Source organism: Pleurodeles waltl, chromosome 9, assembly GCF_031143425.1.
Source record: "Pleurodeles waltl isolate 20211129_DDA chromosome 9, aPleWal1.hap1.20221129, whole genome shotgun sequence".
In the NCBI taxonomy this organism is placed as follows: domain Eukaryota; kingdom Metazoa; phylum Chordata; class Amphibia; order Caudata; family Salamandridae; genus Pleurodeles; species Pleurodeles waltl.
Window position 1 is genome coordinate 569028265 of NC_090448.1, and position 23408 is coordinate 569051672.

Genomic DNA, 23408 nt, shown 5'->3' on the forward strand with positions numbered 1-23408 from the left:
AAAGCACCTTCGCTTCAGTGAGCTGTCTTGTTTTGTTTTAGAAAGTTTGGGATAAAGAATTTGTTTTCTTGTTCTCGGATGAGGTTTCCACTTTCTAATCCCAGACACCTATCTGCTGGGGACTGCAAGCAAGCCTGACAACCACAATCTCATCCCCTTAGATTTCACATTTTAGTCAAGAGAGCTGTCTAATCCCTCCCACCACACACAGAGGCAGAGCAACTGGCAAGGAAATTTGAGGATTTCTTATCTTAAAGATTTTGGGGGGCCCAGGCAAGAAATATGTCGAGGGCCCCAGTTCGGACCAACTTTGAAATTTAATACTCATTTCCTTCTAATTGAAGCCCAATGATGCCAAACAATATTGAATTATATGTTAAAGGCTGATATAAAGAATTAAAAGTACAATAGTGCAAAAATACACTTTCTTAGGGGCCGTATGGAAGGTGGCCCTGAGAAATTGCCCATTTACCTGTGTCTTAAAATGTCTCTGGGACAGGACTTCCCAACAAGCAGTATAGTATGGAAGCCAGGTAGGAGTGGTGCAGAGTCATTCACTTGTCAGGTGAAGCTCAGGAAATTGGTCCCTACACCCATTCTAGTGATGAACGTTTTTCCTCCCATGACTGTACCAAGGTACCTTGTAGATCCAATTGTAAATTACGTATTAGAGAAACCTTGAAAAGAAAAAAGATAGAATATTCCTATGTATCCAAAGCAGCACATTCAGGAGAGCCTTCACCATGCCTGGCTCATGTCTTGCTTGGAAGAGTGAGCTCCTTGCTTTAACCCAGTGATAGTCAAAGTACGGCCCATGGGCCTCTGGAGGCTCTCCTGACCTTCACATGCAGCCCCCTGTGAACAGAGGTCCTGGTCTCTGTTTACTTAACAGAATACTAACTTTCAGAAAGATGGTAAATTAATGGGCAAGCATTTTCTTACAAGGTTGTAAAAGAAAAGAAGCAAAAAAAGGTGTCCTGCACCACTTAACTTTTGAAAACACATTCATTTTAAGACACATTGGCATAAACATGTACAAATGACAGTCTCTTCAAAATGCTAAACCTTTTTTCATTCACACGCAAAAGCTTTTCACCTTGGTGCATAAGATTATATCAGTTCATTGAGTTTTTTTTTTTAAGTGATAGTTTTTAAAAATGAATATAGAAACGCTCATGTCTCCTCCCACCCTGCCAACAATGGAATAGTGAAATAAGAGGCAAATCAGTCGTCCTGTTAAACCCTTAGAGTTACCTGGCTTTTTATTATTCATGGACAACATTATAGTTTATTAAATCAAACAATATAGAAGGTTTTGTACCATGCATATTCTGAACACGGTTATTTCAAGGTGCTTTTACATGTGAAATGAAGAAAAAGGAGACAAATTGAAATAAAACAATTGCCTAGGATTACACAATTTGGTCAAGTGAGGAAGCCAGGATTAATTGTAGGTTGTTTTGGTTTTACGCTGTGCAAGTCCATTTCATTCCAATTCAATAATGAACTTCCTATTTTTTTTACACTTGACTCTCCTGATATAGTGATTGCAAGCAGAGAAGGCGGGTAAAGGGATAGCGGTTTAGATAATGCTTATCATAGTACTATCAAATCTATGACTCTTCTACTGCCTAGGAGTTTAATTTAGAGGGAAGCATGGACTCAAAGCCTCAAAATAACCCCATGACTCACTGACCACACTCTGTACATGCTTCGCTTCCCCAACATCCACCTTACCCCACATCCTGCAAAGCCCCACCCCCATCCCTCTGGCATCAATGCAGCCATCAGGCACACCATAGACCATATTTCGAGGCCCCTGGGAAAATGTGTGTGAGTACCCATGTTTTAACCTATCCAGTAATTGGCCTCTTGGCTGACACTGCCAGTAAGGATGCCAATTTGCATAAATAGGAAAAGATGGTTTAATAATCAAGGCATCTTGACACAGAGACAGCCCACTTGTAGATGAACCATCCAAGATACTAGATGGTAAACACCTTGAATCGGGACCTTCTCATGCTGGGTCACAGAAGCAAAAGGTTTATTAACTCATTGAGCTAACCCTGGTATAAAGCATCAAGCATAGTGTTTACAGAACCCCGAAAATATGTTTACCAAATGGGCCATCACTTGTGTGAAACACTCAGACAGTCCTCACTATTTAGTGAACAGCACCTGAAATGCTTGGAAATGTAAGCACATGTGTATAATAAAAGAAGTGAAACTACAAGACCCAACATGCAAAGTTCTGATTCCTAATTAAAAAAGACATATTAAATATATATATATTATATATATTATATTTATCGTGGTAGTGGTGGTAGCATGGCATAATTTACCAGAAACTATTATACAAATGCTAACATAAGGAATACATTATAAAAATCATTTTTGAATAGTATTGGTCATTTCTATAAACTTAAATCAAAGTGGATTGTTTTAGACGTTTGAGGAAATAGCTCACATAACTCTAAAAAAACGATTAATTGGCCTACGAGGTTATCATTCTAGGCGATGAGAAAGCGTTCTTTAAGTTATAGAAGTACCCAGAAATCAATATTGTAGTCACTGTTATTGTTAATAAAATAAGATTGTGTTATAACAAAATTGCTCAAAATGTAAGGCACGCCCTTATGGCGGCAAGATATTTGACACTTAAAACGTGCTGCCACACAAGCAGTCTTTTAAAACACCGTCTGAACCAAAACAAGTTAATGGAAAGTTCCTAAAAGTAAGTCTTAAACAACAAACATTGGTCTTATTTTCCAAACCCTCCAGGCAGCAGACAGCCAATTAGGAAGTGTCTGAAATTCAAAGTAGTACATAAACCTGTAATGCACAAGGTAAACATGTCTCCACTTCCCACCAAGAGATACATAAATATTGGCCCCGCGTGTTTCCCACGCCTCAGGCCCGTGTTTGATCTTTGAGGGCCGCCCCTCCCTCTTTGCCTCCACCCCGATTTTCCCTTTCTCTGGGCGCACTGTGCATGCAAACTGCGACATGTCTCCAGAGCAGGGACACAAAAACAAAACAAAACAAAAACCGAGTGGAAGAAAGTCTGCAACATTTGAATTTGACAAAGCCACAGGGAAACAAAGAAGCTAAAGTCGTCCTGCGCAAAAAAAAGTGATTTCTCCTGAGAGGTTTGGCATGCGCAAAAGTTTGGGAAAGGTTCAGCCCGCAGTCTTCACAGGCCCTTTTGTTGGGGGAAGAAAGGGCGAAACAAAGGCTGTGTGCAGAGACAGGGGACTGGGGTTAGGCCTCGGCCTACTTTCCCTTCGGAGCGAGCATCGGCCTGGATGAAAGGAATGCGCTGTTTACTACCACGAACTACAAAAACCCAGAAAACCGAATCAGTTTTACTTAAACGCTAGACAGAAACTATTCCCCCTAGCCAAGTTGCTGAGATCTTTGAACATTCTGACCTTCAAGTTTAACGGACGCTAGATGGCCCCATGTCTCTGGGCACAACATGCTTCCAGCCCTGATGATTCTTTATTTTTTTTTTTTACAAACTATTGGAGAGTTTCTAATGTTCCGTTTACGCCTCTTTCATAGCTGCCAGTGTTCTTGAGGTGGGTAAAACGGTTTAGCCCCTTTTATGAATGTCTATGGAAATCGTTGCTTCTTCTCCAAGGTTACAAATCTTTTCACTTTGAGACAATTGCATGAAAAACGTGACTGTTGCAAGATTTAATATCGCATTTGTTGACATTGATAAAGCCAAAAAACTGCTCTACATAACATATTTGTTTGCAACAAAATAGTATCGGTGCATAGAAAATGTTCGCAACAGGTAAACGTGAAGAAAAATAGTCTACAAACATGGTCCAGCCTAAAGATTTTAAATTTGAGAGAAAAGTATACTGCTGCAGCGCAGTTAAATTTATGTTGCAAAGCGCTAAAAAACTTTGCTGGAACAAAGGCGACTGAAATCATGATTCTTCGCACGCTTCATAAATGGTGAAAGGAGCTCCGCAAACTTCACTAGCAAAAACAAATACATTGGCACAGCCGCACCACTGACCCCATGTTGTATGTGACACAGTGACCCGATACGATTGAATGTCAAAATATTGACTACACACATATCAAGCTGAACTTACCTAACATCAGCTTCCACTATACTGTCCAGGTGAGTATTATGACATTTGAACCCTCATATTCCCTCTTAGCCTTCCATCATCCAATATATAAAATACATTCATATGACCCATCATGATTTTTGTGGCCTGCTTCTGGACTGTCTTGAGTTTGAGTTTCTTTATCTAGAGGAGTGGTTCTTAACCTGTGGTCTGGGGACCCTTGGGGCTCGGTTAAGGCTATTAAGGAGGTCTGGAGCTGCTTAGAAAATTAACTAATATTAACAAATTAATAAATTGTATGTAAATAAAAAAGCAAAGTGTAAAATTGAAGGCTATAATGAAGGTAGTACTCTCAGATTTGTGGGAGCAGTGCAAGTTCATTAAAGAAGATATAACGTGAGGGGCCTCAGTGGAATTTAGAAAAACTCCAACTTCCCCATTAAAATTACAATTTTGATTTTTTTCATATCTGTGACTAAAACAACATATTTCAACATTAGTGTATTTGAAGAATGCTTGTTTCTTATTTTTTATGTGTTGTTTTGCAGTTCAAATCATTGACAATGCTTAGGCCAGGGATCCTGGTTTTCTGTAATGATGCTGTGGGGGCTCCAGATTCCAATAATGGTTCAGTGGGGTCCCCAGGTTCTAGTAGTGATTAAGAAGGGGTTCACAAAAGTCAGAAGGTTAAGCACCACTGTTCTAAGGAAAAGGTATTATAAAGTAACAGTGGCCCCTCATTAGAACATGCAAGAATAATAGGAGTACGATTATGCCCATATATGTTGTCCAATAGACAAATTAAAATCGTTTTCATTAAACAATATCAACAAATGGGTGGGTGAAAACACAAATGGAAGATAGTCAAATTGACTAAGAAGCACTTAGATTCTACTGTAATCTGATCTATGGGGTGACAAAAGGGGTTGCTAAAATACGTATGGCTATAACATTTCATAAATGGGTTTTTCAATCTTCTTTGATGGACCTCCCCTGCCACGGTCCAATATTTTGCTCTGCTCCTGTGCCACAACTCCAGAGCCAACAAATAAACAAGTCTGCCAACAAGAGTTGCCTGCACACATAAAGACTGCAGATTTTTCCCACCATGGTTTAAAACAAACAAGTAAAGCGCCTCATAGACAAGAAGTAAATAAGAGAACATTTAAGAGAATTTATCTGCAGGGCCATTTTCCCAGAGAGAGAAGTCACTGTTTGGAGCTGGGAAAGGGTTAGATGCCTCCAGTTTTTAATCAAGCATTTCCCACTCTCAGAGAGACTACAGTAATGTGCAGGTGGGAGCAAGATTCCATTTGTTCATATTTCCTACCTCATTTTCTTAGACCCTTATTTCCCCTCTTTTTCTCTGCTTCTTCATCCTTTTCTCCTACCTCTTTCTCACCTTCGTTATCCACCTTTCCATTCCTAGCCTTCTTTTTCCCTCTTTTCTTAATTTCTTCCTTCCACCCTTTCTCCTGCTCATTTTCCCCCCTTTCTCCTGGTTCCTCTGTTGCATATTTTTGTCCTTCTGTCTACTGCGCTTGTCCCACATCTCCTCTCTCCTAGCCGCATGCTTCCAATATACCACACATTGCTCGATTGGAACACTGTCTCTAATAACGTACAGGTTAGACCGAGCTGGGCCATCCACAGTCTGTCCAAGATGTTCTGTAATAGATGGCACAAGGACATGAAGCACCTGAAGTACTTTGCAAAGTATGAAAATGGGATTATGAGCTAGATACTCGAGATTCAATTAATAACATGAGAATTCATCATCTAAAGAATTAGACAGGCTTCAAGGTGATAAACTGAAGCTGAACCTTCAGAGATGACAGCGCTAATAACAGTTATGGTTGGAAACAAGCATCTTCACACACAAGCTGAATACTAGGTAATCACTCAGGTCTTAAAGAGATTGTGGTAAAGATGTCCAAAATTTAGCTTATTGGATAGCAACACCCTCCCCCCATGCCTACAATCTTGCATATCTGCCCTTTAAAGAACAAAGTAAATAAAAACCTCACTGAGTTGGATTGCGGCCTTTCAACTTACTAGCCATGACATTAGGTCGACCAAAGGAAATGCCTTGAACTTTACCAGTATTAACCAGTATTCTGTGACTCAGTGGATGCCAGAGGAGGCCAGCCAAGACTGAAGAGTTGAGAAATTGATGGCTAGTCCTAAGGAGCAGTCAAAAATCTACATTCTGAACATGTCGCAAAGGGAAACACTAGGATTGTGGAACCACCAAGTAGAGGCCATTTAAATATACAAAATGAGTCGACACAACAAAAGGACTGATTAACAATACTTATTAGGCAGGTATTATGCCTCTTTGTGACCCTTGAAGTCAACCCCCAAATCATCTCAAGGCACTCATTGGGAATAGGCTGACTTTTACAACTTCATTATTTTGGCAAATCTAAACTGCCCAGAATATCCATCTAAAGAGATTCTTCAAATTTTTCCCCCCAGTAAACAATAGAAACAAAACACACACACGTTTTACCAAGTTACCCTTTACATCTTTCCTTTCCAGAGCTCACATGTTGCCCAAGTCCATGCATGCGTAACTCATAGGGTTCATGTTTTTGCTTTGAATTTTGAGGCTTGTATTACTGCTTATCCCATTATAAAATTAGAAGTACAAAACCCAGCATGCAAAGGAAAAAACCTGGAGTGGATAAGTTACTCATGAATTAATCTTGGAAATTTGAGGGTTTGACCTTGCCTCTAACTCACCTTCGACTCCTTTGAATCTCACATTCTCTGTATCTTTATTTCTATCAACCCTCTCAAAGTCTCACGTTTCCCAGTTCCAAGCCTGAATAGATCAACCAGTCTACGTTTTTTGTTTCCATTCTGGGACATGAAGCACAGCGTATGCCTTTAGTAAATGGGTTCCAGATGTCCCAGAATGCAATGAAAGCTCAGAGGATGGATGTGCTACCAACAAGTGGGCCTTGGGAACGTCAGAGCTCTGTGCTCCTCACACTTCAGACCTTCTCTTCCTCGCAGTCTTTCTTTACATTTCCCTAAGATGGCCACCTTACTCCATGCCATCACAGGCACTGCTTACAGTGCTGAGCTTTAAAGCACACAAATGAATGCTGTATGTAAAATCTCAGTTTGCTTCCATGGAGTTCATTAGACTAACACTCCTGATACCATGCCCAGAACTGCAAACAATGATATGGAGCTAGATGGTCACCCTTTCTTTCTCAGTTTTTCTCTACACCTTCGTCCATCAGCGTCCTTCCTTTCAATACTGCCTCTTTCTTCCAGGCTGCCCATAGCGAGCAAGGCCATCTGAACAGAGGAACCAACAATGACTGCTGCCACAAAACAAGGGCTCTATAGAGAATGCGGCCCTAGAAAGTTCCACAATGAAGGGCCAGGTCATCTTGGGCAAACAGGTTCTCGCCTGGACGGCAGCAAACACAAGGCAGGCTGACAGTTTCTGAACCTTTGCCAGAGCCATGAAGCTCATATATTGTTAGTGTGTTATTGTGTAATAGTCTTTCTCTGATAATCAGTGCCACAGGCAAAGAGAGATGGTTTTATGGAACACAAGAGTGAGTGTGGAGCACTTTGTTCACTCGCACTGAGCTTTCCGCTGCTAACTTATTCAACCTTTGCTTGCTAGAAGACGTAGCATTCACTTGAGCAGACAATCACGCAGTCCCTTTCTGTCAAAAGGCAAAACAGTCACTAGAAAAGACGACCTTGAGCACCCTTGCGTTGACTGGAGTGTACACTCATTAAAGGAAACAATCACCGACGCCCCTTTCTGTCAAAAGGCAAAACAGTTACTGGAAGAGACGACCCTGAGAACTCTTGTAAAACACTACATTGACTGGAGCATACACTCATTGGAGGTGCAATCACTGCAGCCACTTTCTATCAAAAGGTAAGGCATTCTTTGGAAGAGCAACTACACCTAGTGCCCTTGCATGTTAAAAACTTGTATTGACTGGAGGATACTAACACTGCACCCTCTCCTGTCTGAGAACACCAGATTGGCTAGAGGATACAACCACCCCAGTTAAAACAAGCATTTGCAATGCAATGGGTCTCAACTTTGCTTGAGTTAGAGCTATTAGCGTTATAAATTCCTAACTGGACTTTTCTTGCCACACAAATTGGAAAATTAAAATTAAAAGAGTTGACATAAGAGAGCCAATTCAGAGTGCCATGGTCTCGATGAGCGTGAGTGTGAAGGAGAGACACAAAAGGAAAAAGAAGTTTGCTTGCAGTCAAACCTATTGGCAAACATGCAACTATCCATGTATCAGGGTCGATAGCCTAGGGGGTAACAAAATTGCCCCAGGGAGGGACAAATGTAAAGCATTTACCAGTGATGATAAAGGATTTTTGAAAGGCAAGCCCATGAATGAATGATAGCGATGGGCGTGAGGTGGGCGTGGTTAAAAGCCCACAGATATATTACAACACATCAGAGCACTTGTGAGATCGACCTAACAATGTAAGTGAGCCTTCATCCCCCCAAAAGAAGTAGGCTTCAGATAAAAAAAAACGAAAGCTTACGCATTGTTGCAGAATTGCCCCATAAAAAAACATTTTGTGGAGAATAGTCTTCCAAAATATTTTTTAGGAGAAATCTTGCCCTCAGAGAAAATTTTAATAAAATTGATAAAATTCTCAGGTTGGAACTTCGCCATTGTACGGTTTCTATATTAAGTAAGAGAAGTATATCAGAGCAAATGACGCAAGAGTTTTGACATCAATTAGAAAATGTTTATTTTTTAAGTGTTGCTCTTAAACTGGATAATGGCAGTGTTTCAAAAGGTGCTGGCACAAAAGCCTGCTACCATCACTGCTGACTGCTGGGGCTGTGAATACTGTGGCTGCCTACTCTTGATGTCAACTCATGATTTTTTCTTCCATCACCCTGCACTTACTGTTTCTTTATCTCACTCTTGCAGGTACTTTGAAATGCCTACTTTCTTTTTTTGTGTCACTGTTTCCTCATCTTTTTTCCTTCTTCCTTTGAGTCAAAGTCTGATGGTGAAAAATAGGCACAGATCCCTTAAAGGGATTTCAAGTGTCCGCCACCAGCAACAAACAGGACACATTAGCCACTGGGCAACACCTCTAAGAACAAAGAGGAATCAGGAAGCCCCCTTCTATAATGAGCTCCCATAAATTCCATATGTCAGTCTAGGTGTTAAGAGCATCTATCTGCAGCTTACCTTGCTTAGAAACCTCTTCTACCTTTACAAACTGACGATCCGATTGAATAAGAACACTTAGGTATGGCATAGTTATATTACTGCAACATCATTTACACTGAGCTTCCTTAGAAACTTATCGACTGGCTGCAAAGGCTACAAAATCGGGTTCCTAACACGTGCCATATCGTACGAAAGCTTGGCCTCGAGATCCACTGACTCCTTTTGTAAACCAAGACTAAAGTTGAGAGTTCTCTGAACCATGCATGCTGGACACTCATGCAAAGTGTCAGGGTACTTGAAGAAATTGCCTCTACACTACACTTCGGCTAGGAATTTGTACAAAACACATGACCAACAAATGAAACATAAAATCACTGAAACATGAATGCTGAGCCTGGAAAGTCCAGGCCTCAGTCCGTAGAATGCCCAGAATCCAAGCCGGAGCAGAGCCTAAGAAATCACTCAAAACTGAGCTGTTGTGTCTCAACTACTGCTGAATTTGTCGAAAAACGGCGTTTTGCGACCAAAGAACGGCGCAAGAGGTCCTCGCCGTGCCTAACTTTCATTAAGCATGCCTTCATGCCAGTTCAATTAACACCACAGGGCTCTTTAATAACCAAATGTAGTGTGTGACAATTTACAAAGCTATCAAATACATATGAAACATGCAAACTGAGAGTAAATATAGTCTTGTTGCACTAGGAAGAAAAATTATTTTGTAGTGCCTTCTGCAAGTACGTGCCTAGGTGCTGTACTAATTAATTGCTATACGTTTATAGTGCAGTTTGCCACATGCCTAGCCATTGATAAACAAGTTAATTATTGCATAACGGAGTTTTACTCACTTTATCGACCTCTGAAGGACAACACTCTGAGTAAATCTAGTGGGACTCAAAACTGTGACTTTACGTTTACGCACAGAATTCTGCAACGGATGCATTAGTGCATTGCTTTCCAGCTGCGGTGAAGAGTGCAGGTGGAAGCGCAGCGCGGGGCCGGCCCAACCTGACACGTTTCCATTAACAGTCAACAGCTGCAGAGAGCAGCATTTGGGCCCTGTAGGCCTCGGCTAATAAATGTTTCAGCACTCCGGTGGCCCCCGGCAGGACGTGCCCTTTTCACACAGGATCTCCACAAACAGATTCACAGCTTCTGTCAAGACTGGCCTCGAGGCCATAAAACCTGTTCGCGGACTTGTGAATGGCTGGGGACTGACAGCGCCCAGAAGGCCAGCCCTTTCCAGCGCGTGGGGGCGGCGGGGCACAAGAGTCACAAACTTTTCTGCTTTTCTTTACCTGACGACGTATTTTATCTGCTTTAAAGAGCTTACGCCAAAAGATTTCCCGAGCAATCGTCTACCAGCGCCTTTGAATATTGGGGTTGCCAAGTACCAAGACTGCCTAGTCTTGTCTCCACCGTATTCTTTTTTCCACCACTTACTCCACCATACCGTACCCTTCCCGTTTCTTTACTTTTTTTTCTTTACCACTGTTTTCCTATCCTTTTCTTCCTCCATCTTTCTCCCTTTTATACCACTCACTCTCTCTCGCTATTTGATTGGAAACATAGATACGGGTTCTCAAAATGAGTGCCGGTGGCCCCACCTGCAACCAGCAGCGCAATTTCAATACTGGCTATATAAATCTAACTGTGTGTTGCCATTTACATGATCTCCCCAACAATCCCTTTACCTTGTCTCCCTGGTAAACCACTGGATCTGTTGCATCACTAATGAAACAGATTTGACTCCTAAGTTCCTTGGACAACCTTATATTTGTTTTTGAATACACGCTTTGCAGGAGTTAGTTTCGGTAGAGTGACATTCTGTATGGGACAGCACCACACCAATTAATATATCAACACTGTACATTTGGAGAATTTACTATATTTACTAAAAATAAATCGTTGTTGTAATCACTTTAATATGGAAAGTACTGAAAATATGCATTGTGAAGGAAAACAAACCAATGAAGCCACGCAAGTTGGAGTCAACAGGAGAAAATCTAGAGCATAGGCTGAAATGAAGAGTAAGAATTTTGGGTGCTATAAAGTCAAAGCTATTTAATATCCAAAACCTTAGGGTTTATACAGTGTGTCAATGTTAGACGTTTAGTAGGTCTCTTAATGTTCAGTATGGTTCTGGGACCATCCAGGTGCATAACATAGTATTCTACAGCCCATGCAAAGTATAGTAGTCTCCACCCTTTGAGGGACTCCATTCATCCTAAAGCCTCTGAGTAGCTGTGATTTGCAGAGCCTCAGTGGCCCTTCTGCTGGAGGGTTCCATCATTATGCTTCATGCCACTGGGACCATGAAAAATGTGTTCACACTCTGGGACAAATGTATCAGGGGTCCTGTCCCTGTAGGATCACCATTCAGGTGCCATCCAAACACCTGCTTCCAATCATGCCGTGTTTCAGCCTTGCCAGGCCTACAACTTGTGTAACCAACAGGACATGGCACATGAGCACGACAGCGTAAGACTGTGGACTGCTAACAGCCTTGCCAATAAGAGGTGATGCCCCTACATGTTAGCTCCCATTGAGCATGGTGTCCTACACCATCGCAGGCAGCTTCTTTCAGAAACCAAAGCCCAACTTTATAGGACCCTCCAATCCAAGGGCAAGTTAAGGAAGCAAGAATAGGGCTCCTTATGCCACCTTATGGTTCCCAGACGGAGGCGTTGCACAAGACAGGACGTGTCTCTATTTGGAGAGAGACACAGAGAGCACAGCAATAGTTTGCAAGGGCCCTTTCCATTTAGCGAAGAAGAAGTCGATGGGCTGTAGGGAATGGAAGTGAGCCTGTGTCCTTAGTCATTCTTAACAAATTTAATGGAAGTTTCTTTCTTTCTTTACACAAAACGATGCCTTCCCACATATATTTTCATGTTATCTTCAAAGTTTATCTCTGACCGTTTATTACCTTCTCAGTGGCAGTTTATGTTTTTTGCACACTCCCCAGCCTCAATGGCCATATCTTCCTCCTACGCCCTAATTTCCCTATGTAACTGTTCCCCTTAGTGCTTTGTAACAAACTTAAGGTGTTATAAATGCTATACAAGCCATCAGGATAACAGTTCATCGTGTTCCGCTGTCCCTGCTACTTACACTCTTTTGTTAATTAGTTTTGGCTTCTTACTTTATTTCTCCCCCTTTTTGTATTCTTTTTCCTATCAGTGCCCTGAAGTGGCCTAAAACAGCATCAAACGCTTTTCAAGAAATATGACTTGCATGACAAAACAACTCACTAATCAATTGCCCCCTCCCAAACTTACCATTCACAGTTAGCGTAGAAGGCACCTGTCCCAGGGGGTCTACTGGTGAATTGAGGGGTGCCCCATTTTGAAGCCAAATGACCATCACTGGCTCGGGGGGTCCGTGGGCATCACAGCTTAAGTTGAAGGGGGAGCTGGCTAAAATGTGCAGGTCCTGAGGCTCATCAGAAAAGAATGGTAGACCTGGAGGATAAAACAGAAATTGGCTTTGATCGGTTCAAGATTTGGTATCTCCACTAAACCATATGTACAGCATATCATCATTTTGTGTACAGTCGGTCTTCAGCTTACTCACAGGCCTGTCTAAATGAAATGCACAACCCCTGCAGAGCTCAACCGCAGATCAGCTGCATTTATTCTGGAGGCCATGCATAAATCTTCTTCTTGGACACAGCTCAACTATGCTCCATCTACAGTCCAGGTATAGCCTAACCACAGCTCACAGAACTCAGAAAAGTTACCTTTTCAGCCAATTTACAGCTTGTCTTCAGCACATACACATTTCATGTACATCCAGGTCCGGATTTACTAACGCTTTGTGTTGGGTTTGCAAAGTGTTATGCTGGGATTTACTATTCAGCACAAACCAAGATTTGTATTGGATAGCTTCCCAAAGTAACACAAAGATGCTCTATGCTCTGCTTTGCATTAGTTTGCCTCAGTCTATTTAAAAGTGGTCTCCAATGCAAGCCTATCTCATTTAATGTTGGTCTTCAAATAATCTAAAGCTCAAGGACATCTCAACTACAGCACTTCTACAGATATTGACAACTTGTCTGAAGCTCATGCACAGAAATAAGCCAATCCATGCCTGGCATATCTGACTGCAGATGCAAGAGACATGTCTTGCTTGGCCTCTGCACTGTGTTCTGTTGCTCAGTAGTTTGTTAGTGGATCAGGTGCCCATGTCCTGACAAAGCACATTTTCAGCTGCTGGTGTCTCAGCAGTTGGGATAAAGTGTTATGCACCCAAGGCCTAATTAATATTTACAAATTTTCACTGCAATTTAATACCACATGCTGTGGACCTTGCTACCCATTAAATTTGATTGATGTTAAGTTTCTAACAGAATCTCACCACAAAAGGTTGCACCTGAGAAAGGGAGATACATTCTCATTACGGTTGCGTGCTCTTATATTGAGTTCAATAATACTGACCAACAATATTATTGCACCTACTACATTGCGGACCATACAATTGTCAATGTAGATCTATCATAAAGATTCTTCTCACTGCATCTTTTTACCTGGGGCCATCTTGTGTTTAGGAGATAAAGGTCCATATTTATACTTTTTTAGCGCCGTGTTTGCGCCGCTTTTTGGTGCAAAAGCGGCGCAAACTTGCAAAATACAATTGTATTTTGTAAGTTTGCACCGTTTTTGCGTCAAAAAGCGATGCAAACGTAGCGCTAAAAAGGTTTAAATATGGGCCAAAATATTTTTTGTCATGCAATATATTGCATGTGATATAGTAGGGTTATAAACACGGTGCACAAAGGAAGGTTACATGGGTCCCGGATGTGACCATCTTCCTCCCACATGCAATGAACCCTCCAAATGCGGTGACCATCACTGCTAAAAGGCAGGGCTTGTGCTTGTAAAGAGTAAGAACATATAGAGGATGAGGAGAGAAGATGTTCTTTTTGTAACTGAGTACCGATCTCATGCTCACTGTCAATCTGAACTCCATAGCTGTGACTTTCAGAGCAAATGGCTATCTCTTCTTGTACTGTATGAGGTTGGCAAATCTTGTAAAATGGGCCTTCTTTCCTCTTACTGGGCAGTAAAAAAGCCAATAATATGTCTTCAGTGGGCCACTCACACATGTGGGCCTTGGTTCCTTTGCAACTGATGCACCAATGACAGTTACGCCCCTAGTCCTGGAGATGCGTGCTCTGTACCACTATATAGTCATAACACAAAAATGTGTGACCATATTACGCCCAGCAATTGCCTTGCAGGAGATATGCTAAGAAACACTGCAAGGGCATCCTCAACCACGGGCTTTGATCCTGTAAGCATCTACAGCCTTAGTAAGAGGAATATGGTGTGTCTCAATATTAGGTCTCCCCTATTGCCTTGTATGAACTCCTTCAGTTCATAATATTGATAAGTTTGCTTGTACCATCAGCTCTTACAGGAGTATGGAGGATCACTGGTACTTACCTTCCAGCTCCAAGCGAGCTTCCTTCGAGAGAATCTCCTCTGATTCCACCATAATACTGCACTGGTAATTCCCTGAATCTGATAGCTGCACAGATGCAATTCTGAATAAGGAAACACAAAATAGCACAGTATTAAAGAAACGTTACTGATCTGAGTTTCCAAAGAGAATACTGTTATTTTAAAAAACAAACCATTTAATTTTTGATAAAAAAGTAAATTCTTCCTGATATAAAAACAAAACTAAAATCAGACAGAAAGAGGCTTCAGTGTGCACTAGTATCTTAAATAGACTACCAGCTAACTTTACTTGGTAGTAGCTCTTCGAAAAGAATATGTACTCCAGCAAGGTAGAATTTTTCACATTGACTTCAAGAAAATCAAATTGCTAGCTTTCTCTTATGTTTGCACTGACAGCCATGGCTAAGACTCATGAGCCCGCAATGAGTCAAGGCTGCTTCTCATACTGCATGCAGGATCTTATTGTTTCCTAATATCTTGGTGACCTATCACCACCATTGTTGGAGTAAATGGACCCAATGTCCATGTTTCAGGCATCGACAAATGCTGACCATCTGACCCTGTAGACTGCATTTCATCCTGTTTTCAAAGGAGGGAGAGCAGTCTTCGCAACAAAATACAAGGACACATGCATGATTAACAAGATATGCCCACATTTTTTCAAATAAACTGTCTATAAAACTAAATACCCAGTGACTAACCGCCTTGGCAGGTACTGGCATTACAGCCAGATTGATGAAGTGTCTGGGGATAAAGGAATGAATGGAGAATTTAGTTAGTGAAACCACTCATTGTGAATGTTTTCTTGGATGAGCTAAACTTGCATTATAAAGATGAGGTTACTGGTTTGTAGTTCCTCTTGCACTGGAGACACACTGGATATGTTTCTGTTACTATCCCTGGGGTACTTTCTTACCAGTCTAAACAGACATGATGGCACACTTTGCACAGTGCATGCCTGCACGCCGCCATGGATTAATCATGCTAGGCAGGCATATCTTGGTAATAGAGCAGTGCCCGTCTTGGTAATCAGACAGTGAATATCTTGATAATCGGACAGTGCCCAGTGGTCTAACATTAGATAATGCCAATGCTCACAATTTACCCCTCTTGTGTCTAGATCATATTTTTTCTAGTGCTTGAAACCTATTATTGCGGAGAGACCACTAGAAGAATGGGGAGATCTTAGGACAGGCATCAGGCACATAAAGGAGGAGTAATGTTACTCCCTCTCCCGCCCCCGAAAATAACCTCCTCTTGAACATTTTCTTCAAAACTTGCATAATTTGACACTGGAATACAGATCGTGAGGATGAGCTGCTATATTTCAGAATTAGAACCCTTTCCTAGAATGCCTGGAAGACTGACTTTGCACTGGAGCGGTGCCCTTGAATTATTACAGGAAGGGAAGCTTTCTGCGTGCCATGATGTTGTTAGTGAGTAAACAGTGCAATAGGAAATGGAGTCCTTCAAAGACTTCCTACCTGGCACTTGTCCACCATGAATCACAAACAGACTAAGAGTACAGCTCCTCATATGCTTGGTGGAGTCAAAAGCTTCCGGACTATAAAACATAACTTAATAAGGACCTTCTCAATGTACATCTGACTTCCAGATTGTGAAACATAATCCAGTCTAAGTGAATAGGGCCTAAGAAAGAATACAGAGAGAGATAGACCCTAGATGAATTTGACATCTGAAACGAATTGTGGGAGGAATGCATGTGTGAATGCAATTCAATTGCATAATTCCAGGGGCCCTCACTATCCTTAAACAGAGTCCCTTCTCCCACAAAACGTTAGAGATTCGTCAACGCTGCCACATAATTTGGTTGTCCATTACTGCATAAGTGCAGGCACCCTGGTTATAAGTGTAAAAATTGTGTATGGCACAAAAGCAATTGTGAGCCTTCTTTGCCAGCTTTTAAGATGGCCATCGTAAATTACTCATGTAAATTACTCAAAGATAGAGTTTTTGAAAGGAGGTTTCACTAACCTCAACACAGCATTTTTAATATCCTATTAGGGCGGTGATTACGGGATTTTTCCATAGGATGATAGCAGAAAAAAAACTAAGGGAAACTTGAGATTCCAAATTTTAAAAAACGTTTTATTCTAAGAACATCATATTAGGAAGTAGCATTGATGGAACAAAATCAAATATGATGCTGAATTTCTTCACTTCTTCAGTAACACGTGGGGTGGTCTTTCTGGTTCCCTCTCTGTGTCACAATGCTGAGGTGGAAGACAACCTAGGAAAGATGTTATGTTGCAGTCATTTGCATGGCATGTTGTCTGTCATTAGCTGCCTGGTGGTGCTTCATCAGATGGTGTTGATGTGTATGACCTTACTGGAAGTTAGTTATTAGGGTGGCCATCGTCAACACCCAATTTGCAAACCTACAGCAGAAAACAAAGCTCTTCCAGACCCATGTAATAGATGGCAGCATTATATGCTATATATAAACAATTTGCTTTACAAGACCCCATTCTGGAAGCCAGTTCATATGCATGTATTGCATTTGTTGAGGCTATGTGCTGCCATTTATTTCAACCACAAAATGGACGGTAAGAAGGTTGATGTTACAGTGATTGCCCACTCCAGAGCCATATGCCAAATCAGTGTAGAGTGCTAAGTGAATGCTGTCTTGACAGTACAAGTGAAACAATGAAGTTGTATTATCAAAACCTCTATTTCATAGTGCAGCAGGAGAGACTATCTTGAGGTACGATAGTTGGTATCAACTCCAGCATGTTGATGTGCTGCATTTTGCTCTCTGACAAAAGAAGTGGATCTTGAAAGCTGATTATGGCCATTTGTGCCTGACAAGCTGTTATAAATGGAGAGATGAGGCTCCAGGCTAATCATTGGGATACAATTTATGAGTTTCATGTCTTAGAGCATCATGATGGAGCAAAGAGAAGAGATATGATATCAAAAAAGCAGTGGCCATTGACTCTTGTTCTGAACCCACTGAGTAAGAGGATTTATATTTATTTCCAAAGTGTGAAGCTTGAACTGCTCCACCACATGAATGCACAAGTTAATCAGCCTTAGGTGCTGTTAATTACCATGCTGAGGCACTTTGACATCTCAGAAGTGCATCTTGGTTTTCTTGCTCGATTGAATCCTTTCATCGGGATGGAACTGTTGCTCCTGATGGATGTCCACCATATCCCCTATCAACTGACCCTGAGAGTACTGCAGGGAGGACATTAGTTAGTTGAGCTGCCTAAATAGTGCCTACACCAGGTAGAAGACTGAAAGAGCCAACTGAGGTGGCCAGCCACGAAGAACTCTGACAGCTAGTCAGGAGCACATATGCTTATAGAGAGTTGAAGAAATCCTTCTACAGGATTGCAGATAATGCAGATTCTTGGGAAGGTTCAAGACAAAACCTCTTCTCGCTGTATGGCATAGCTTTTAAAGTATTCAATCGAAATATTGTTTGAGAAATATCAAGTAACAGAAATCTTTCAATGTCAAGAACATCAAGGGACCAAATATTGCAGGTATTATTATTATTATTATTGTTATTGAGGTTTTATAGAGTACGTGGCTAGCCGAAACGTTTTCCTAGCACTAGGCATGTATAGTAAGGTGACATGACTGGAATCAGAAGAAAAGTTAGATTAGCTAAGTTTTCAGACATTTTTGAAAAACACCGAGGGATGGGCACATTCTCATCGAGTCAGGAAGAGCATTCCACAGTTTAGGATCCAGGTAAGAAAAAGAGAGGCCATTCAGACATGATATTCTAATTCCGGGGACAGCACAAAGAATGTGATTGTGACTGAATCAGCAGGAACAACTGAGATGGCAGTGAATCACTAATGTCCACAGGTATCGAGGACCTTCATTAGACATGGGTTTAAGTATGTAGAACAAAGCCTGGAACCTTATACGTTTTTCCACAGCAACCACTGGAGGTATTGAAGAAAACTGGATGTGGAGGGACGTTTAGGGAGATAAAATAACAGTCTAGTAGCCTTGATCTGGACCACCTGCAGATGTTTACGTGAGGTTTTTGAGGCCCCAAAATAAAGAATGTTACCATAGACCAATCTGGACAGGATAAGGGCTTGAATTACTGTTTGATTTGTTATATGAATGTTTTTCAGTATTGTCTATATTATTTTAAATATAGTTGTAGATAATATATATATATATATTTTTTTTTTTATATATATATATATATATATATATATATATATATATATATATATATATATATATATATATATGTACACACATATATAATCTACTCTCCATGAATGTCACCAGACAGACATCAACAGGAAACAAATTTACAAAAACCAAGAACATTTCAGTGGTAAACTAAACCTGCATTCTTCCTCATAGCTAATGGTACACATTAATTTGGCTTCCCACATGAGTAATGCTGAAGGTAAAGTAAGAAAACAACAATGGGCCAACTGGCAAACCTGTCCCCATAGTATAAAACATATTTTGGTAATGGTACGGGAAAGGAAAACACCCATAGGACCAGTCAGCAGACTGTAGAACCACCTTTTAAAAATATTGCATTTAAAAATATTGTGGTTCAGCACTTGGCTTGGAATCCAGTCCGATCAGTTTTGCGAGATTCCCCTCATCTGTGTTCTTTTTGGCTTCTCTAGTATGAACAAATAAGCAGAAATGCACCTGCTCGGCTGCTAATGTCACCAGAATCTGGGCGGCATTTGACAGTGGTGTGAGGCAAAAGGTGATCAGCTCACCAAGTTCAAATTCAGGGCAAGTTGACTTTAAATCATGTGGTCCAACTCCTAGCTGTTAAACTACATTCATGGTGCGGACATTTTAACATCGACCCCAGGCAACCACTATCCTGGGAAGTACCATCTTCATGCACTAGAATTTCCGTCAGCATGCAGCTTTTTTGATCAAACATCAGATTCGGGAATTGTGAAATGGCAGAATTTCACCTTTGCACACTTCCTGAAATTAGCTGAAATACTTTGCAAACAGTGTTTTTATATTCTGAGAGAAAGACCTGCAAATATAGGGTTTGCAGAAGAAAAAGCTATAAATTCAAACACTAGCAAATAAATAAAATAAAACAAATTTTTCATACTTTTCTTGTCATCACACCAATTGAAAGAAAACGCTTTGGGGTGTTTCGAGATGTTAGGCAGGAAAAAGTAAGGTTTTAAATATAATTAGTGAATAATAACTTAGAAGCATTTTACACACATTCTGTTAAAAGCAGAATTACCTACAGAGAAAATCTGTCAGAGTCACTGGAAAAAATATTTTCCATGTTCCATGAACTGCGGAATTATGAATTTTGTACAGTTCTGTAGACAAAATTAGAGCATCACACGCATATGCTTCCAATGTTGAAGTCAGCACTTCACCACCCTTGCTATATTCTAAAAAGTGAACCTGGCATAGATTTCCGCTCATTATGGCCGAGATTTACATTTATATATAGGTGGACGGCCCGGCATTCAGCCAAGGGGATGGAGCAAATCACTCCATCCACATGGCAGAGGGACTGCCCGCCTAATTTATAAATGACTGCCAAGCAGGCTGTCATTTAGAGAAGCATTGCCAGAAACAACTGCGTTTTCTGCCAATGTACTTCACTCTTTGCCACGGCTGCTTCAGCCTGTAGCACAGAGTGTTTCTTTTTCTTTACAAAAAGAACATCCTGAAATAGGATTCTCTCTTTGTAAAGAAAAAATAATGCTCTATTTGCCATAGGAGTCTTCTACCACGATGGAAGGGGGCATTAATAAGATTTTACTGCCCATCACCCCAGGGTTTTGCCTGGCGCTGAGAATCAGTAAAAATACATCTAAATAGGGTGGGCGGACATGTATCCATTTCTCCGACAACTCTTATTCCAGATGAATGTCTGAGACATTTGACCACAGCAAAGACAGAGTAGTCTCCACCATTGCCAAACTTATGGTCTACCTGAAATTAAATTTGGTGGGTAGACCACTATGTTGACAGGGAGGGACATATAAATTAGGTCCTATGTTCTTAACTGTTTAGGCCTGCTCCACAGTCTATAGAAACAGAAGGCTCTGGAGGACGTTGATGACAATGACATCTGGATTCCCAGATGAATAAAAGCCTCTTTTTCCATCTCTCACACCCTCTTTCAAGCAAAACGTTCGGAATGTCTCACAGCTATCAAGCAGTGGATAGCTTCCCACTCCTTCATGCTAAAAACAGTGCTATAAAATGAAACTGTACTGTCAGGCACTCAATACCTGCACTTTTTTCTTTTGATAAGGAGAGTAGCTGCCCTTCTCAGCAAAGATGCGATACTTTAAAATGGAGAATACCGACACGTCTCAAATGCAAGAAGGTACTCTAGTATAGGACACTTGCACTTCTATTTTTTCAATTTCAAACACTGGCTAAACTTATCCACAAGAAAGAAAATCTTCTTTCTCATGTCCCCTACTCCCACAACCAAACCAACCTCCATCCTCAAACCTTGAGATTCTCTGTCTCCCCCTTAGCCAGGAGCACAAATCAGTTCCATCTTTTAAACGGAGTGTTTGATATCTTGTACTGCATCTGCTGACTGATCTCAACAAGCCAGCATCAAAAAGAACTGACCCTACCTCCCATTCCAGATAGCCAAATTAACCATCAGTTATATAGGGATGAGTAAAATGGATAACCGTGGCAGCTAACTAGCTCTAGTCCCACACTAGAGAGTTTTATAAAGTGGTAACATGACTGGAGGGTATTAGAGTACTGTTCACAGATCAACCATCCACTGTTACAGATCAAATATAGTTCCATGCTCTTTGTCATTTTCCTGAGACTTGTTCAACAAAATCAATACACCTGCATTTTGTAGAACAGAGTCAGGTGGTCCTTGGGTCATCCTTATCTCAGTCCTTACAGGAGGAATCTGTTGAATAGCATCCCTTTTCATCTCGTTTCTGAAAGCTACAATTGAAGGGTTCGTCGAATCGGGTCGGGTTCCATATTCTCTGGGCCAACCATGGAAAGGTCCAAGAGTAGTCCTTCATCTTTATAAATCCCTTAGGTTCCAGATGGAGGGGCTTGAAACTCTTGAAGGAACAGTATTTTGGTGATTCTATGATGGCTGGTTTGCATTCAAGGCATCTAGGTGGTTGATTCACTCCGTTACGGGGTGGTGCTGTTGGGTGGTGAGACGAGGTGGAATTCTGTTTTCAGAAAGTTTATTATGAGGTGATTTTGTGCAGCAAGCTTTGGGTTTTGTTATAGTGTCATTGAGTCAGATGATATCCTCCAAGGAGCACATTTTTATCTGCAGCTGGGTGTCATCAGCATACATGTGGAAGGTGAGGTTCACATTCTCGAGTATCTCAGTCAGTGGTTCTATATAAAATTTGTATGGGAGGGATGGTGAAACATTCAAGGACTCCATGCACTTGATAGTGAGCTACCCACTTTGCCTCATTGTGGTCAATTTAGTAGAAATTGTGAACCATTTTAGAAGATTACCAGGTAGCCTCATTTTTTCCCCAAGTAGTGCTAGTAGAGTGTCGAACAGTGATGAAAGGTCAAAGTGGATAAGTAGGCAGGAAGCATTATGGAACAGGGTTTCAAGAGCCTATTGTCCCCCAATAAAATAATACGTTTCTCTACAAGGATGTTGCTAAAACTCCTCAAACATGCACCTGTTCAGACTAGTTCTCTGTTAAACCCATGTGTTAATGCAAACATATTACTCAAATTTATATTATCGCAACCGCTTGTCTCTCTCATTTTCACTCTCCCCTCTGCCTGCAATGTTCATTCTCCCAGTCAAATCTTAGTTGATGTTCCAAAGAGATCTTAAAAGTTTGATCCTTTCAACTGCTCGGACCCTTTTATTGGATTTTCCTCTCTATCAATCTGCAAGGCAGCCCAGCTGTCAAGCCCTCCTTCCTTCCCTTGAAAGATAACTTGTTCATTTTGAAAATGCCAGCTGAATCCAACCAGGTTCCCTCCTCATGGCCCTGAGATAATTATACCTATGCCATCCTGCAAATGTAAATATACACCTCACGAATGAGTGTTGTTTTGTCATGGTGATTTCACCCTCCTAAAATTCCTGCATCAAGATTCTATCTATAAAAGACTGTTCTTTTGACAATTGTTCTAATGTACTGCTACAATGAAAATTAGTTCTGATAGAGAAGCTTCAACATTATAACAAATATAAATTTAATAAAATGCCTAGAGTAGATTGTGAGTCAGACTTCCTACTATAGTTGCAGCCTAATTGCCTTTTAAGGAAACTCACAATTTCTCTATTCCTCTATTTCCTTTGTCACATCCCAAACATTCTCAATGAGGACATTTGGAAATCTTCTGAGTCACAAGAGAGGGTGGGAAGGGTTACCTCTGCCCACGGTCAAAAAGAGCACAGTCTCACTCTGGCAAGAAAATGTACAGATGAGCTTTCACCAAGCTCAAACTCAAGTTCTTGTAAATGGAGGAACAGGCAGATAGGACTCAAACCAAAACTGATTAGATGTAAGAAACTGCTGATGATGCAATATCGAAGATCCTACACTGAGAATCAGTGCTGCACTACCATACACAGGCAACTTCCTCACAGATATGCAAAAGAGGGTGCCAGATTGCAACTACTGGCATGAAATATACTTTTAATTGTGTAAGAAAGGGCACTT

General features: G+C 41.0%; 1 protein-coding gene across 1 annotated transcript in view; it reads right to left on the minus strand.

Annotated features, from left to right (window-relative positions):
* The window catches only part of AXL (AXL receptor tyrosine kinase), a 227184-nt gene that overhangs the window by 158749 nt on the left and 45027 nt on the right, over positions 1-23408 (minus strand). Inside the window, exons 3-4 of the mRNA XM_069207542.1 lie at positions 14734-14834; positions 12568-12750 (exon numbers count right to left, since the gene is read on the minus strand). Coding sequence (XP_069063643.1) covers positions 12568-12750; positions 14734-14834 — 284 coding nt within the window. The remainder of the gene's footprint in view (positions 1-12567; positions 12751-14733; positions 14835-23408) is intronic.